The sequence below is a fragment of the Talpa europaea genome (genome assembly GCF_964194135.1).
Source record: "Talpa europaea genome assembly, chromosome: 2".
NCBI lineage: Eukaryota > Metazoa > Chordata > Mammalia > Eulipotyphla > Talpidae > Talpa > Talpa europaea.
Genome location: NC_140068.1, coordinates 109,438,352 through 109,456,032, shown reverse-complemented (window position 1 = coordinate 109,456,032; position 17,681 = coordinate 109,438,352). Strand labels below are relative to the sequence as shown.

At 53.6% G+C, this 17,681-nt stretch overlaps 2 protein-coding genes across 2 annotated transcripts in view; one reads left to right on the top strand and one right to left on the bottom strand.

Annotated features, from left to right (window-relative positions):
* LOC311188230 (class I histocompatibility antigen, Gogo-OKO alpha chain-like) overlaps nt 1-17,681 on the top strand; it is a gene marked incomplete at both ends in the record, with an annotated part of 867,329 nt that overhangs the window by 576,122 nt on the left and 273,526 nt on the right. The gene's annotated exons all lie outside the window — the stretch shown is intronic.
* On the bottom strand, nt 2,741-6,304 carry CDSN (corneodesmosin; the record flags this gene model as incomplete). Its single annotated transcript, XM_084228711.1, has 3 exons — nt 2,741-3,042; nt 3,157-4,311; nt 6,220-6,304. The coding sequence occupies 3 exons, from the start codon at nt 6,302-6,304 to the stop codon at nt 2,741-2,743; spliced, it is 1,542 nt and encodes a 513-aa protein (XP_084084837.1).

Sequence of the window (17,681 nt, the reverse complement as noted above, 5' to 3'; positions counted from 1 at the left end):
GCTGAGCATGATCCCTTCCAGCTCCATCCATGTTGCTGCAAATGGCACGAGTTTATCTTTTTTGATTGCTGAGTAATATTCCATTTTGTATATGTACCACATCTTCTTGATCCAGTCATCTATTTTTGGGCATTTGGGTTGTTTCCACAGCTTAGCTATTGTAAACAGTGCTGCAATAAACTTAGGGGTGCAGATTTCCTTTTGAATTAATGTTTTATGTCCACTCTTAGATTCCTAGAGTAGAGTTGCTGGGTCATATGGAAGCTCCATTTTTAGTAGTTTAAGAAACCTCCAGACAGCTCTCCATAGTGGTTGGACCAGTTTGCACTCCCACCAGCAGTGCAGGAGAGTTCCTTTTTCTCCACATCCTCGCCAACATTTCTTGTTGCCCATTATTTTAATGTGTGCCATTCTCACTGGTGTGAGGTGCTATGTCATTGTGGTTTTGATTTGCATTTCCCTGATTAGAAGTGATGTTGAACATTTTTTCATACCTATTGGCCATTTGCATTTATAGGAGGACATTTAAATGCTGTTGTCAAATGGCTATTTGCGAGTTATTAAAATGAGGGATGGGAGCATAAGGATTCGTTAAGTATTTGCCTGCTCTTAAGCACATTTGAAAGTTTCCCAGTAAAAAGTGTTTAAATATCTTCCTTCTCTCTATTGCTTTGAGGATGCAGCCGGCCTAGGTTTACCTGATTTTGTGAAGTCTAAATACTGGCTGCTAGACTTTATTGCTCCATCCACATCACTAGTGCCTGCTGGCTAGCTACTGGGAGAGTGAAGTGCTCCTCTCCAAAATGGACAATGAATAGGGGGCAGCAGCCTTTTGGGTGATAGCTGGCAGTTTTGCAAAAGCTTTTGACCAGGCAGTCTCTCTCCAAAATTGCAAGAAGCCTTTGACTCCTGCCATTGACTGAGCCCAGAAGCCAAATACCCAACCAAGGGTGACTCACAGCGATGACAGAAACAGGGCTATTCTGCACCCTCCTCTGACTTCAACCCTGCAGGTCATTTCTGATCAATGTTACACATTCCTCCTTTTTGGGACTTGGAATTTCAACAATAGTCCTAGCAGGACCAGCTAACACCATGGGAGCAAATTGGTTCGACCCTAGGGTGGGGTGAATTCCTTTGCAGTGAAGCAGAGGTTATGAGAGGTGGCCTGTGCTGCAGGGTGAGGCCCTTCTACAGGGACCGGCAAAACCCACTCACCTCTTTGGGAGATGAGAACTTTTTCTGCTCAGCCCCTCCACTGCCGGTCTCCAAGGCATAGTCACACCCCCCACTTCAACCTTCTCTCTTCTCCCATGAAGGCCCCTCCCTTTCTCCACAGTGGCACTCTGCCTCTCGCTCCCACAGCCCACTGGAGAACCCCAGCAGAGACGACGAGAGTGTGGAGCTGGAGAGGTTACTGTCGGCTCTGTTCTGCCATGGCACAAGAGTTTTTATACAGGCTGGTGAGTCACTGTGCTGGTGGCACTCCCTGACATGCTTCCACCCTCTGCTGCTGCTCTCTCCACCTCTCTCTCCCAGAGCAACGCCTGCCTGGGCACCCACTCAGTCGCCAGGAATCTGGTCCGGGGTGTTCCAGTCTTCCCGGGATTCCAGGCGTCCCAGAAACCCAGAACTCCCAGAGAGAACGGTGTCTAGAAGGTGAGGCAAACTAATGGTAGAGGAGAAAAAATTTGGGTGGGAGGGGAAGGAAGTAACTAGGGCTCCCTCTAGGGAGAGGTGAGGATGGCAGGGTGAATGGGAAGTGGAGAAAAAATGGACTTCCTGCAAGAGGAAGGGAGTGTGAGGAAGGAGCTGGACAACCAGCAGCCCCCACTTTCAGTTTGTCAAATATTTGTTTACGTCCATTGTGGGAGGAGCCTTAAAGTATGAGAAATACTGGACCAATGTATCAGTGAAAATGGGGCCATGAGGACCTCTAGAGGCATAAAAGAGCTCATTCAGCTCTTTAGAGGAGACCCAAGATTCCAAGAAAACAAAGAGTCTGTATCTGGTTCACACAGTTTATTGGGACATCTGCCTGGGATCCAGGGAGAGCAGGAAGCCTGCTCCAATCTCCCCAGGCACCCGGCATCTCCCTCACTCAGGGAAGTATCTGGTCTTGAGGGAAGCGGCAGCCTGAAAGGGGGGCTGAGGTGGAGACTTTTTGAGGTGCGTTGGGAGGTCACAGAGGGTGTGGTGAGCTCTGGGCGGAAAGGTGGGTGTGGCGTGGGGAGTGTGAGAACCCGATGGCATATCACGTGGCCTGACCAGATACCCAAGAGAGGCCAGTAAAAGTGGTTATTGCTTTCAGATAATGGTTTGCGCTGTGCTTTATCTGGCAAAGCGGGAGGGGCGGAATGACTTGTCCAGGCATCAGAACTATTCTGGGACATTTTGAGGTATTCTCAGTTAAAATTCTGAATGGGTAGTTACCATTTCAAAGAAACAGTGAGACTGTTTTAGGGGGTATCTGTCGGGGGAGCACTGCAGTAGAATGGGAATCGAAGCAGTAGGAAAAAATGAGAAAAAGAGATTTGGAGTCCACCGTGTGGGAAAAGGAGGAAATAGAGTGGATAAGGAGAGGCTGCCAGATTGGGCAATGGAGAAAGCAGAGCAGTTCTCTTGAGAGGGAGGAAGAAAACTGAGCTAACCCTATGCCTGGGCCCCTAAGCTTCTCCCAGTGGGGAAACTGTGTGTGTGCACACGCAGGTGCCTGCACTTGTGTGTATGAAAAGCTGGCTTATGCACTGTCTGGTGACTCTCCCTGGGGTTGGAAGACTTCAGGGTCAGCTAGCTGGGGTCCCAGAGGCTTCACTTGGGCCAGGATGTCCCGGATGGAGCGGCAGGGCATCTTGGAAGAACCGCAGAGCCTGGCACCAGCTGAGGGATCTGGTTGGGGAGAGCCATCAGGACCCCCACTCGATATTGAGGAGGAGACGGAAAAGCAGGGTTGACCAGAAGAGCTGGACTTGCTGCCACAGGGCTGAAGGATAATCTTGCCGCCAGACTGTGAGCTGGAGCTGCCGCTGAAGGAGCCAGTGCCTGATGAGGAGCAGGGCCCCTGGGAAGCGTCGCCACAGGGATGGAAGGATGAACTGGAACTGCTGGAACTGCTAGAACTGCTAGAACTGCTAGAACCACTGTGGACTCCGGAACCGAAGGGCGAGCAGGGTCCCTTAGAAGTCATGGAACCAATTCGGCAGGGCTGGACCCCCCCAGAGCCCACTGGTTGGAACACAATGACCGAGGAAGATCCTGATGGGTACTTGGACCCCGAAGAGCTGGGGATGATGGGATTGCTGGAGAAGTATTTACCCTCAGAGATGGGGGGTCCAGCTGCAAAGGAGGGCACTCCTGGAGAGCCTCTGACAGGGTTATCTTTGGTAAAGTAGCCCACAGGATAGATTTTGCCCTTGCTGTAGGTCATGCCTGGGACCAGGTAACTGTTGGAGGAGCCACCCACCACCTCATAGCCGCCGTAGGACTGGTCGACAGAGGTGATGGGGGGGCAGGGCTTGCCTGAAAGGCCACCACTACTGCAGGGGCCACCTTGAACACCCCCAGGACCCCCAGAGCCATGCTGTTCCACTACCACCACCACAGGCCTTTGACCCCCTGACACAGAGTGGGAGCCAGAGATGTAGGAGCCAGAGTGCGAGACGATGGGCCCCCCACTGCAGGGAGAGTCAGGGATATCCGAGCTACAGGGGTGCTGGTTGGAGTTGACCTGGCCACTGCTGCTAGACATCCAGGTTTGGGAACCAGAAGAGCTTGAGCCTCCTCTAGATTGGGAAGAGCTTATTACCAAGCGGGAAGAGCCATCATTGACTGGTCGGGCTGAACCAGACCCTGTGTGAGAGCTGCTGCTTCCTGAGTGGGAGCTGCTGCTTCCTGAGTGGGAGCTGCTGCTTCCTGAGTGGTAGCTGCTGCTGCTTCCTGAGTAGGAGGAGCTGGATGCACCTTGTAGACTAGAGCCAGATCCAGAGGAGTAGCTGCTGTGGGAATACCCTGTTCCTGGCTTAAATACTGAAGAACCACCCTGGGCAGCACTGGATCCGCTGGAGCCAACACTGGAACCGGCGCCGTAAATACCACTGGAGCCACCACTGGAGCCACTGCTGTGAACACCACTGGGTCTGCCACTGAAGCTGCCGCCAGAGCCACCGCTGGAGCTGGAAACCGAACCGCTGGAGCCGCTGTGGCTATTGAAGCTACTGGAGCCCCCACTGAGACAGGGGTCATTGGGGGAGGTGATACGTGAGGGGTCCTTACAAGGGTCTGAGAAGGTCCCGATGCTCTTAGACAAGGTCCCTGGGGAGGAAAGAAGCGGTTAGTAAGGACCACGGCCTTGATTTCTCCCTTATCTTTCAGGCCCATTGTTGTCACCTGCCGCTCAGGGAGGGCTGGGGGGGAGGGGGGAGGGAGAACTGGCTGAAATGAGAGGGTAGAGTAATGGTAATTTCATTGTTCTGGGGGGTGAAAGGAAAACCAAATACTTACCAGAGGGGGGGAAATGAGGCATCGAACTAGACAGCCTTGAAGGAAAGAAACAGGACGAGAGAAGCAGCAGGACAACTGGAGCTCCCAGAGTGAACCCAGAGACAGAACAGGGGAGACTGAGACTGAGAGGTGGGGCACAAACCCGGAGGGAAGAAAAATGAAATCAACTGGAGGAGAAGACAAATGACAAAGCAATAGGGGACCGAGACGGGACGGAAAAGTAGCAAGGAGACTGGAAAAGATAAAGTCATTGGCAGAGGGGCTGAGTTCAGGCCAGGCCCCTTGAGCACTGAGTTCGGTCCCCAACCCCTCAGGTAAGGCCAGGCTAGGTCAAGGATGGAGACTCTGTTTCCATCTCAAGGCTGCCCATGCCAGGAAAGCTGGGTGGGGTTCCGGATGTGGGGGCACCGACTATTGCAGCAGAACCTGCTGATACCAGTGTGACAGGACACCGCACCCCGAGCCACCCCTGCTCTCCTGGCCCAGCCCAGGGCCACTGGGATGAAACCCTCCCCAAGGCTCACCAGCCTCATCAGCTCCCCTCTCCCCACATAGCCATCAAGCACACGCCTGCCTTCCCCCCCCCCCCGGCACCCCCCGCCACTCTTGCCAGGCCCACATCTGCCTGCCTCTGCCCTTACCTCCTTTGAGGATGTGGAATCACTTCTTTGCCTAACTGACCCTATGCTCCTAACCTCAGGCCCACTATTTCCTCCCTATTTCCCATTTCCCTATTTCTTATTTCAACCCTATTTCCTCCACCCCCACCTCAGCCCCTCAGGTCTCAAGCAGCAGAGACAGAGTGAAGTATTTTACATATTTGGAATCTGTCCCACCTTCCTCATGGCCATAGCCGGAGCTGTGACTGTGTATGCAGAAGGTGCTTTAGAAAGCATAAAGCCTTAGATGGTATGATTCACTACTGCTGCGCCTCTTTAATTCTCCTCATCAATGACCTGGTCTCTGTGGTTTCTCCCTTCTCTCCTCACAAAGAAGACGTCTGTGTCCCCTCCACAGCAAACCCTAACTCTGCCCACACCCCCTTCACTTGGCTCCTCCAGCCATAGGGGCTCCCTCTCCTCCTCTGCCCCCAGGTGCCACACAGCCTGCTCCTTGCCCAGGGCCACGAGCCAGGTCACCGGAAATGTCGGTGCTCAACTGCACCTGACTTTACTGGAGTTTGCACCTGACTTTACTGCTTTCTGGTTTGTGAGCTTCAATATCCTCGCCTCCCCAAGCCTCACGCCCTCATGTGGAGAGTGGATTAACCAATCCTCTCTCTCAGGCTTCTTCTAATGACCCAAAGTGCTGATGATCTAAAGTATTTAAAGTGCTAGAACAGGGCCCAGCACAGGAACAGGGCTCGATAAATGGCAGCGATTGCTATGACTATAAAATGTCCCATCTTCTTCTAGTGCTCTAACAACCAGCATGTATAGAACCCTCTAGCATGCCCAAAGTTCTTGTCACAGACAGTATGTAGGTGAGGCTAGCAGAGAGATGAGAGCTAGGTGTTATCGCCATCTCCATTTTTAGGGTTTCAAGAACTGAGGCTCAGTCCGTTGAGGTAACTTGCCTGAGGCAGCAAGGCCATGAAGAGCAGCCCAGACTCAAGGGCAGACTCCAGTGCCTGCCCTGTCCCCCTGGCTGGGACCCCTGTCTGCCCTGACCCGGTGTCTGCCTCCCTCCTCCCCAGCTCCCAGGTCCCCAGCCTCCTACCTGGCAGGAGAAGACCAGCCAACAGCAATGCCACGATTCCTTGCCCTCCCACACGCCCCATCCGGGGTGCCCGAGAGGAGCCCATCTTCGCTGTGCAGACTTCTGTCTGACAGCTGCTCATGGACACCCAGGGCCTTTATGCCAGGGTGGACATTCTCTGGGCAGGAGTCACAGTGGGGAGGGGAGAAAGGCGGAGGGGAGGTGCCTGGGGGAAGTTGGTGTGGCCAGGAGGTAATGATGTAATCAGCCAGGGCATCTGCCTACTCAGCAGCAGAGGTGGCTGTGGTGTAGGTACCATGGCCACGGGGCCCTAACAATGCTGTTCCCTGCCTGGCCTGCCCTGGCTCCTCATTGCCTAACCTGGAACCAGGCGCTCTGCCCCGATGGCCGCCCACTCCGGGGCGGCCACTCTCACCCTGGGGCCCACTCGCCTGACTCTCTCACTCTCCTGCCTTCCTGGTTTTGGCCAGCTCCCCATGCGTCCATGTGCAGGCTGGGCTGTCACCTTTCCCTTCCTGGTGTCTGCTCCACCCGGCCCCAACGCACGGTTACGACTGGCCCTGTCACAGGCCCTGGATCAATCCGCTCCCTTCCTTCTGATCCCTCACTCAGCCCCTGCTCACTTCCCCCAGATATAAAAATAATCCCCCTGTTTCTCCCCATTCCTTGCTGTCACTACTCAAGAACCATGCGTGCCACACACCTACTAGGTGTGCCTTCAGTCAGGGAGACTTTCCTCTCAGAAACTAGCAACCTGCATTCTGAAAGCCACTCCCAGACCTCTCCTTTCTGGGGGGCTCCAGGGAGAGCCGGAGGGTGTGGGGTCCTAGTACCTCAGTCTGGGGGAAAGGCCTGGGACCCCGGTCATAGCTGGGCCTTGGTTACTCACAGGCCACTCACAGCCTCTCCCCCATGGCTGGTGATGACCCTGACTCCAGTTTGTGAGCAAGAGACTAATAAGGCTAATTGGGGAGGTGGTGGCCCAGCAGCCCATTAGCTAGATCCCTGGCCTGGATGAGTGAACAGGAAGTCAGTTTCCTGGGTAGAGTAAAGGAGGGCTCGGCAGATGGAAAGGCAGGACGGGAGGGCCAGAGCCCTGGGACCTAATAAGAGCACAAGTGGTTCCTCCTCCATCCTCTTTGCCTGTCTCCTGCTTTGACACTGGCCCCACCCCAGCCAATTAATTGCTCACTGGTATTGCCCAGAGTATCAGTATCAGAGGGAGGGGCCAGGAGTCTGGCCAAGCTGCCCTGTCCTCTCTCTCCAGGCCCACTAGGCCTCTCACTGCCCCCCCTCACCCAGACTCTCACTTCCAAACTTGCCCAGGTCTTTGCCAGGGCTCTCCCATTCTGTCCATCTCCTGCCCTGCCTCTAACCCAGCCCAACACTGACAATAGGACCTTTGACATGATGACGATGCTCCAAATCTATGCTGTGCTATATGGCAGCCACTGTCCACATGTGGCTACTGAGCTTTTGAATGGGGGCTAATTTAACCAACCAGGGAACTGAATTTTTAATTTTGATGAATTTAAATGTAAATAGCCACAGGCAGCTAGTGACTACCAGCTCTCAGGCCCTTGCCTGTCTGCCAGCTCTCATGGGGGCACAGGAAAGAAAAGGGCCTCTGGGCACTATAGAGAGAGGAGGTCGTGGAAGAGTGTCCCCTGCAGAGGGTTGATGCAATGTGTGGGGAGGGATAGCTTCAGAATTGGGGTAACCTGGGTTCAAGTCCCAGTAAGCTCCCTGGCTTTGGGCATCTCACCAAACCTTTCTGAATGACAACATCCTCAGCTATAAACTGTAATATTTCAAATCATACCTGCTTATATGCATATAAAGATCAAATGTGAAATTATCAGAAAAATTACATGGCAGCTTTCCTGGCTCAGGGTCTCAGCAAATGAGTTGCTATGTCCCTTCTGTGCCCTCCACTGGAGGAAGCAAACAGAACGGGCTCTCCCTCAGGCCCAACTCTCTGTGGAATCCAGCCCAGCCACCTAGACAGTCCCTCTCCAGACACCCCGCCTGGTCTTCCTACAGAGCACCACACAGGAATGCTATTGGGATGCTATTTAAAATGAATTTGGGCCTCCCTGGTGGCTCAAGGGATTGGGCACTGCACTATGAGGCAATCCGAAGCCTCTGCAGCACGAGTTCAATCCCTGGCCCGCCAGGGAGCAACCCACATGGCACAGCAGACCTCTCCTGTCTCGCCCGCTGCTCCCCTCAGCAGTGTATTTTGTCAGTCTGCCTGTTCTGTTCCCTGCTCTGTCTCTGGTGAATCCTCTCACCCTCCTGCATCTCTCTGGCCTGTATCCCAGCTCTTGTATGCATAAATAAATAAATCTTTAAATAAAATAAAATAAAATAAAATAAAATAAAATGATTCGCTCTTTCTGAACCTCAGGTCCTGGGTCTCTCCCAACCAGGTCTTGTCCGTTCCCAGCCTGTCTCTCAGGCCCCACTGGTTCCATCCCCAGGAGGGAGGGAGCCCTGGGAGCAGGGAAGGGAGTGACCGAGAGAAGAGATGGCCGAGACTTGTGGGCGCAAAGAAACTTGTGGGTGCAGGGAGCTTTATGAGTGGGAAGAGGGAAGGAACAGGGGGCGGGGGCTGTGGGGTTTTCTTTTCCAGCACTAACAGAGGTGGCATTTGTCTTGTTGGCTTCTACCCATCCCTCCTGTGTGCTGTCAGCCCTTGGCCAGGACAGCCGGCTGGAGGAGCACAGTCTCTCTTGGCTTCCAGCCAGGCCTCCTGCCACCCACGCACCCCGGGCCGTGTGACCACATTCCTCCTGTCCCTTCCACGCTGCAGTCCTCCTGCCCACACTGTCCACCTCTTCCCACTGTTCAAATCTGCCCTGTTGCTCCTTGCCCTGCCCTCATAAGCTCTGCTCTGCTCTGTTCCTACTGAAGTCCCCTCTGCTCGTGTGTTTTACTGTGCGGTGTCCCGGGGCTCACCATTAGCCCTTCTCTCCACACAGGCCATGACAACCTGAAGCTAAGGGGGCTACAGTGGGTAGGGAAGGGCAGAGTGCCTGCCCTGGTCAGGGCTGCCTTTGGAGATGTTCCGAGTTAGGCGGTGCCCAGGTTGTGCAGATGGGTCTGCTGCCTCCCCAGCAGCAGTGAACCCTAACCCCACCAGCAAGGGCCCCCATGGATGGATGGCATGAGGATGTGGGTGGCCCAGGGCAAACCCCCACCAGTGAAAATCAAGCCCAAGCCCGTGCTTCCCTAGGCAAGGCATGGGGCCCCTGCCCTGTATTTATGAGGAATCACCCTGGGCTGCTGGGGCTGCGTCCCACAGCGGACACTGGTTTACCTCCAGTGCTCCCGAGTTCTGGAGATAGCAACGAGGAAGAAGGCGAACTGTCTGACCCTGGAGGAGATGCGGGCCGGCTGGGAACAGTGTTGAGAGGTGAGTGTAGAAGGGGGCAGCACTGGCCTCAGGGCAGTGGCAAGGCTTTCCCTGGGCCTTAGGAATGAGGAGAGGGCCAGAGAACAGGTGGCTCAGACCCAGGGCCCAAGCGGTACTGACGGTTTCCTTAGAGTGCACGTTTGGCTTGGTTGGTGTGGGAAGCAGTTATGCAGAGGCATAAGGGGCAGAGGATGGAAGGCTGCTTGGGCCAGGGTGTGGGCGAGCTGGAGCACCAGGCTGATGAGATGCAGCACACCTGGAAGGCACAGAGCCAAAGGGTCCGAACAGTAAGTCTTGGGGAAGGAGAACCACATTTCCTGATTGTGGACCACAGGCCGGACGGGCCCGAGGCTCTCCCAGGTGCTCCAATTTCAATCCCTACAACAGCCCTATTTCCTTCCTTATTTCACAGATGAGGAAACTGAGTTCAAATGATTTGCCCAAGCCAGCCAGTAGCAAGCAAAGGACTTTGGCAATGACTCAAGCCATGAAGTGGCGTCCAGAGACCACACAGGGCCCACGAGGCCACACAGCAGACACCGGGCCACAGTTAATGGCACTGGTCCATGGTCAGACTTCAGAGGCTCCTTAAACCCTGTAAGAATGCGCGAACAACTCCCCGTGTGTATACATCCGTGTATACATCCTTTAGACACAGGAATCCGGCTGTCATCAAAGTTGCAAAGTTCAGAATCCCTGAGTGTGAGGTCAGTGGCCCCGGCTGTTCCCCACACTTGACCCTCTCTCCTCTTCACTTTGTCCATGGACCCTGAAGTCAGGGCGGAAGTTCTAGAACAATCAAAGGTCCTTGGTAGACCGAGGGCTTGGACTTGAGAGAGGGAAAATGGGAGTAAAAAGAATAGGAAGAGAAAAATCTTGAAAGAGGAGCTGATTTCATGGAGGGGAAGGATGGAGAGAGGTCACCCGGGCCAGGTCCTGGGGGTCCCCTCTCCTTTGCACTGTGCTCTCTGTTCCCAAAGGCATTTTCTGGGACCTTCCTGGTGGCACAAGAGGTTAAGACTGCAGCACTATGAAGCTATCTGCAGCCACTGCAGCAAGGGTTTGATCCCCAGTCAAGGAGCTACCCACATGGCACAGCAGACCTCTTCTGTCTCACCCGCTCCTCCTCTCAGCAGTGTATTTCAGTCAGTCTGCTTGTTCTGTTCCCCACTCTGTCTCTGGTGAATCCTCTCACCCCCGCACCTCTGGCCTGTACCCCAGTTTTGTATGTATAAATAATTTTTTTTTTAATCTTAAGGAAAAAAAAAAACCACAAAGGCATTTTCCTCTCCTCTCTCTCTTTCCCCTTCCACCAGTGGTGGACTCATTCCTCTAGAATCTCCGTTCCTCCCTCACATGGGAAGGCTCCTGGCCCACTCCAGTTGGATCTGCCCTGTGGTGGGGAATGGTGACCCTGAGTCACCCACACTGTCTAGCTCTTCCCTCTCGTGGCCAGGAGCATTGGAGAGGAGGTATTTGTATGCGGGAGTCTGGACCCGGTCTGTGCTGGGTGGACCTGCATAGCTCAGGTATGCCGATGTGCCTGGTTAACCCTGACCCAGTTTTAGTCTCTCATCTGCCTGCCTCTTGGGAATTCCCCCACTCATGTCTGGTTTCTTTCAGTGGTAGACGACCAGAACAAAATCACAGGCTACTCCTTTGCCCTCTTCTCAAACTCACTTGGCAGCCTGTTATCCTCGCAGCCCCAATATGGCCTCAAATTGTGACAGAAACCCTTGGGCCTGGAGTGTGGCAAGTCAGGCAAAGCACATGTCTGGTCACTGAATTCCCAGCCACTCAATTCCCACTTGATGTCTTTCTGGAACACAGGAATGAATGAATGAGTGTGCCCAGGTCACCCTGCCTCTCTCTCCCTCACCTGGAGCTCATCTCCACGCCTCTGGTTTCCATACCCTCTGCCCCTCCCAACCTCATCCACTGCACGTCAAGCCCTCACCCATGCTGAGGCCTGGCTTCCAGGAGTGGTCTGGCGGGTGGGGACGCAGCAGGCACATGAACTGGGCTCTGACACAGAGCCAGTCACCCTGCCCTCTCGTGTGCCCATCTGTCCCGCCCTCATTCCTTAGGGGTGACCATCTCCCTGAGACTCTCTTCTCTCCACTGGATGATCTCTTTTCTCTGAGGGATGAAATACACTTCCATGAACAAACAGCAGCACTCACGTGGCCGCAATTAGAAAACGCTGGGCTCCCTCCTGCACAAGGTATTTACCTGATGCCAGTACATAGCAGGTCAGTGCTGTGCACTTTATAAATTCCCAGGGGCCTCCCTGGTAGCGCAAGGAGTTAAGATGCAACCTATGAAGCTATCCGCAGCCACTGCAGCACGAGTTCAAGCCCTGGTCAGAGAGTTACCTACATGGTGCAGCAGACTTCTCCTGTCTCGCCCGCTGCTCCCCTCAGCAGTGTAGTTCAGTCAATCCACCTGTTCTGCTCCCCATTCCGTCTCTGATGAGTCCTCTCACCCCCACACCTCTGGCCTGTACCCCAGTTCTTGTATGCATAAATAAATCTTTTTTAAAAAAAAATTCCTAGGGTGGGACCTCCCTGGTGGTGCAGGGGTTAAAGTCTCAGTGCTATAAAGCTATGGCCTACCACTGTGGATGAGTTCGATCCCCCGGCCAGGGAGATACCCACGGGTTGCAGCAGACCTCTCCTTTCTCGCCTGCTGCTCCCCTCAGCACTGTATTTCAGTGGATCTGCCTGTTCTGTTCCCCACTCTGTCTCTGGTGAATCCTCTCACACCACCCCCCGCACCTCTGGCCTGTACCCCAGTATGTATGCATAAATAAATAAAAATTAATCTTTAAAAAAAAGTTCCCAGGTGACCCTTGCAGGGAATCCACCCCAGCATAACGTGCTACCCCAACCTGAGAATCACTGCTCTGGGGTGTGGTCTATATCCATCAAAATATATTCTCCTCTCTCAAAATGCATTCATGAGTGTGGTCCCCCTTCCTCTTTCCTCCCTTGGCTCTTCTAGAACCGACCTTTTGGAACACAGCCTGCTCAGCCTGCACCTTCCCTCTTCCATGCCCTGTCCTCACCCTGCACCTCCCCGCTACCACCCTCCAAGGGACCTGGGCACCACACCTGGACATGCCTTGAGCATGGGGGTCGGAACCAGGGATAGCCAAATCATTTGGCAGGTGAAGGTCTATGCCCTCCAGTCTCTCTGCTCCTCCATACCCTTCCCTAATCCCCCCTCTTCCTGCAAGCAGCAGGGAATCTGCTGAGGGGTAGTCTCGATCCTTGAGCTAAGACTTCATGATTCTGTTTAAGTCCCATGTGACTTGTCCCCACCCTCCTGTCTTGTGAGGTGAAGAACACCGAGGCTGTGATTAACTCTCAGAGTACAATAATATTTTTCCTGTTCTGTGGAGTGAGCGCTAGGGAAACCCCAGATCCTTGTCTGCTAATTATGCTCGCCTATTAAACAGTCATTCTTTCCACTGTAGCTATTAATGCTTTTTATTGCTATTGTTCACCCAGAACTAGAGAACTGGCTCCCTCCTGGATCTGGAGGACAGAGCAGGAGTGGGTGCAGGAAGGGCCAGGCCACAGTCTGAACGTGCTTGTGCGAGGGGGAGAGGCTGGAAGAATTATGACAGGAGGAGCCAGCGGGTGTGGCCCTCGTGCCAGAGATGGGCTCAGAACGGGCCACCTTCTCCCCTCTGCTGTCCCGTCTGTATCCCCCTGTGGAGAGCTCCTCACACAGGGAGCTTTCTCCAGGGCCCCCATGTGTCCAGGGCTCCTGCTGCCTCACTGGCACACGGGGGTCAGACGTAAACACAGAATCTGCTGGAGAGGTAGGCATCGGGGTCCAGCTTCACCTTCCTGGCCCCCGGGAATGGAACCAGACAGCAATACGACTCCCTGAGCACAATCAGCCTGGCACAGACTCTGCATATGTGGGGTTGATCGTGATTCTCTCAACAACCCCAGAAATCAAAACTCAGTGTGTGCTTTGCAGCTTCGGACCAGCTTAGGGAGTTAGGATGGTGCCTGGGGACAGATGGGGACTTTATCTGGATCCCAGAGCATCCCCCCACCCCCGCTTATTCCCATGGCCTGGCTCACCCCCGCTTATTCCCATGGCCTGGCTCATTCATTTGTCACCTGTCATCTCCCCATAGGCACTTCCTGACTTATCACCACTCATCAGCTGTGGCATCTTATCTGCCATGTATCTGGCATCTTATCTGCCATCCTATTTGCGTCTTGCTCAACAACCACCCCCCCTCCCCCACCTCCCACCAGCAGGTGAGCCTGTGAGGGAGGGCCCCTTGCTCTACTCACTGGAGCCCACAGCTCCAGAGCACTGCCTGGCTCCTGGCAGAAGCATCATCAATAATCCATGAGAGAAGGAACAGATGATGAACATGTGGACCCCTTGATGAAGCAGCCTGTGGCAGTGTTTTCCTGAGGGCCCCAGGGCCAGCCTCACTCACCTTAGTGGGGTCACCTTGGTGTCTCAGAGGCACTAGTGCTGCCAGGTGCAGGCTTGGAGGTTGTGATGTTAGAGGCAGGACAAGGAGGATTCAGGACAAGGAAACACCTTAGCAGGGTCTCCAGGCTACCCATAGTGAAGCAGCCTGGAGAACCCCACGCCAGGAATCTCAGCATCCAGTGGGACTTCAGAAATTACAGAAGGGCCTCCCTGGTAGCACAAGGGGTTAAGCACTACACTGTGAAGCTACCCGCAGGCTCTGCAACACAGGTTCAATCCCTGGCCAGCCAGGTAGCTACCCACATGGCACAGCAGACCTCTCCTGTCTCGCCCGCTGCTCCCCTCAGCAGTGTTTTGTTGTTTTTTGTTTGTTTGTTTGTTTGTTTTTTGTGGGACCCTCACCGACAGCTGGGGAGCGAACCCGCGCTGCAGAGGCTGCAGGCAGCCTCGCAGCCCAGCGCTCAAAGGCTGCGCCACCAGGGGAGGCCCCTCCCCTCAGCAGTGTATTTCAGTCAGTCTGCCTGTTCTGTTCCCCACTCTCTCTGGTGAATCCTCTCACCCCCACACACACACACCTCTGTCCTGTACTCCAGTTCTTGTATGCATAAATAAATAAATCTTTTTTAAAAAATTACAAAAGAAATCCGCTAAAGTGACATTCCAAGATCATACAAAAAACAGGTAGCAGAGAAGCGACAAGATCGTGGGTCAGTGCGATGCTTTCAGCACTACGCTCTCCTGCCTATCCCCTGATGAGGCTGAGATTATGCTCCAAAGGGAGGCTGAGGGTGATATGCTTTGAGGATACTAGGAAGAAAAGCCTTAGGAGGTAGATTTGGTTTAATTCAATATGCTTTTGAGCCCGTTCCAGGCACACAGTGGGCACTTGATTAAAGATTAGGAAAGAAAATGTACAGTAAGAGGGTGGAAATCTATACCGAAGCCAGTCTTTAGGCAAATGGACTTGAAACATGAGTTAGCACTTCCCTCCCTGGCTCCTACCTCAGGGTGTGCCCCTCTCTGATTTAACTTTTATCACATTTTATTGCCAGGATTTACAAGTTTGTTTTCTCCCTGCACACAGAGCTCTTGGAAGGCAGGTAGGACTGAAACTACTCCCCAGGACTGTCACCATCCCCTGGTACCCTACACAGTAGATGCTCAATAAATGATCAGAGTATGGGCCTCTCTGGTGGTGCAAGGGGTTAAGACGCAACTTATGAAGCTGTCCCCAGCCTCTGCAGCACAAGTTTTAACCCAGGCCAGGGAGCAACCCACATGGCACAGCAGACCTCTCCTGACTCGCCTGCTGCTCCCCTCAGCAGTGCTTTCCAGTCAATTCGCCTGTTCTGTTCCCTACTCTGTCTCTGGTGACTTCTCTCACCCCCCGCACCTCTGGCCTGTACCCCAGTTCTTGTATTCATAAATAAATAAATCTTAAAAAAAAATGATCAGAGTATGGACGATGAATGAACAAATGAGTGGCTTGCTTTCCTGCCTAGAGAGCTTCAAAGAAAAGCAGACAACCATCTCCTCTGTCTAGTCCAAAGCATCACCTGCCTGCCCCAAACCTGAAGGTTGTGCCCGGGGCTTTTTCAGGGTAACTTGGCTTCTATAATTAGCTTATACCATGATACTAGTTGTGGCTTCTTTCTTTCATTGGCCAAGCATTTGCCAACTACCTGCCGTCTCCAAGGTACTGATCTATTGTTCTCCAGAGCTGTGATCCTGAGTGTTACTTAATTCTGGACTCCAAGTTGACACAAAACATAACCATGTTCCCACCACATTCATTCCCAGGTGAGGTCAGCCACGGAAGATGGGGAGGACCAGCACTGTCTAATCTGAACGGATAAGCCGGCACAATGGGTCCCCTGTATTAATAACCATACGATTAATAACCATGCGAGCCCACTCAGTCTCCTCCCAGATAATAAACACGCTGCGCCTGGGAGCCAGTCCCTGCTGTCTATTAATAGGTAGTAAACTCTCCGCTTATCTCCTGCCTCCCCCTTCTTTCTCCCATTCACCCACCTACTTATAAAACTGGGAAGAACTGGCCTGGAGCCAAGCCGTCCTGCATGCCGCCTTGACGTGGACACGTGCCATGCCTCAGACAGGTGTTACGTCTCTCAGCAGTTGTTTCTTCATCTGTGAACTGGGGCAGGTAATTTGCTTTACTGGACACCTTTTGGGAAGGACAGAGACGAGTAGGACATAAAGACAGACAGGTCCAGTCCCTGCCCACAGAAGTTCATACTTTATAAGGGGAGAAAGACAAGGACACCAACGTAATGTGGAAATTAAATAAGCATGACATAAAAAGGTCTAGATCTTTCTTTGTCGCATTGGGGACTAGTGTTTCTTTCCCTCACTTTCTCCTATGTCAGAGATGCCGGGGTGCCTCTTGGGGGTCATGTTATTTCTACTCTTCCTCTAGTGGGCCATGGTCTGGCTTCTAAGATCTGTATCCATCTCAGGGTCAGGTGGCCAGGGATTTTCTGGAGGCTGGGGTCCTCCAGGCCAGGGGTCATCAGAATGGAGAGCGTGAGGGAAATTGGTTGTGGGGTGCTCGGAGGCCCAATATCTGAGATGACTTTAGAGGGAGAAGGAGAAAGGTGAGAGGTGGAGAGGGCCACACCCACTTGCCCCCAGCTATTGACTTAGGGGACATAAAGTTTCTGGGACAGACCCCAGTCTAAACTGACCCCACAAACACATCTCAAGGCCAGACCCAGAATCAGGTGGGTCTCTCCGGGGGCGACTAGGGTCTGGAGGTGGAGGGTCTTCAAAGAGAGGGGATGGCCCCGGCCAGGTATCACCAGGGATTGGGGTCCCTGAGGCAATGTGGGGGAGTCCTCCTCCTCACAGCGTCTGTGGGTGGGGGAAGGGGTAGTCTCTTCTGCCTGAGAGGGAGAAACATTTCCAGGCGCTTGCAGCACTCTGGCACCTGGCAAAGCCCGGGCAGCATGTATAGGTGGGCTAGCGGGGTCAGCAGGAACTGAAAGGTGAAGGGATTCGAAAAGACTCAGAACTGTCTCTGCCCCCGCGAGGCTTGGGATCCAGGAGGCGAGGGTTTTGTTCCGAGTACTGCTAGCCCCATAACAGGGGGGCGCGGGGCGTGAGAGGGGAGAGCGGGGTGTGGAGAGGCGTCTCTAAAGACAAATACAGCCGGATGGGAGAGGAAGGCCATTCCAGGGGCGGGAGCTGCACACGGCGCGCGCACAAGCATCGCCGCCCAGCACCACCGAGCGAGGGGCGGTGAGGGACCCAAGGCGCCTGCGCCTCGGCGGGAGGACCCGGTTCCGCCCCTCCCGGAGAGCTCCTCCCCGCTCCACCCCACCCCCGCACTCCAGTGCCTCCTCCGGGAAGCCTTCCAGGCCTGTTCCAGCGCCCCAAGAGTCTTCTGAACTCAAGCCATTTACTGCCAAGACTATTAATTGGGCACTTACGCAAAGTTACGTTATGTAACTTTGAATGTAAATTCTGTTTCCCAGAATTAATTTTTAGTTTCCTGAGAGTGGGAACTGTACATTTTTATTCTTTATAGTTTCTTATGGCAGCTGACATATTA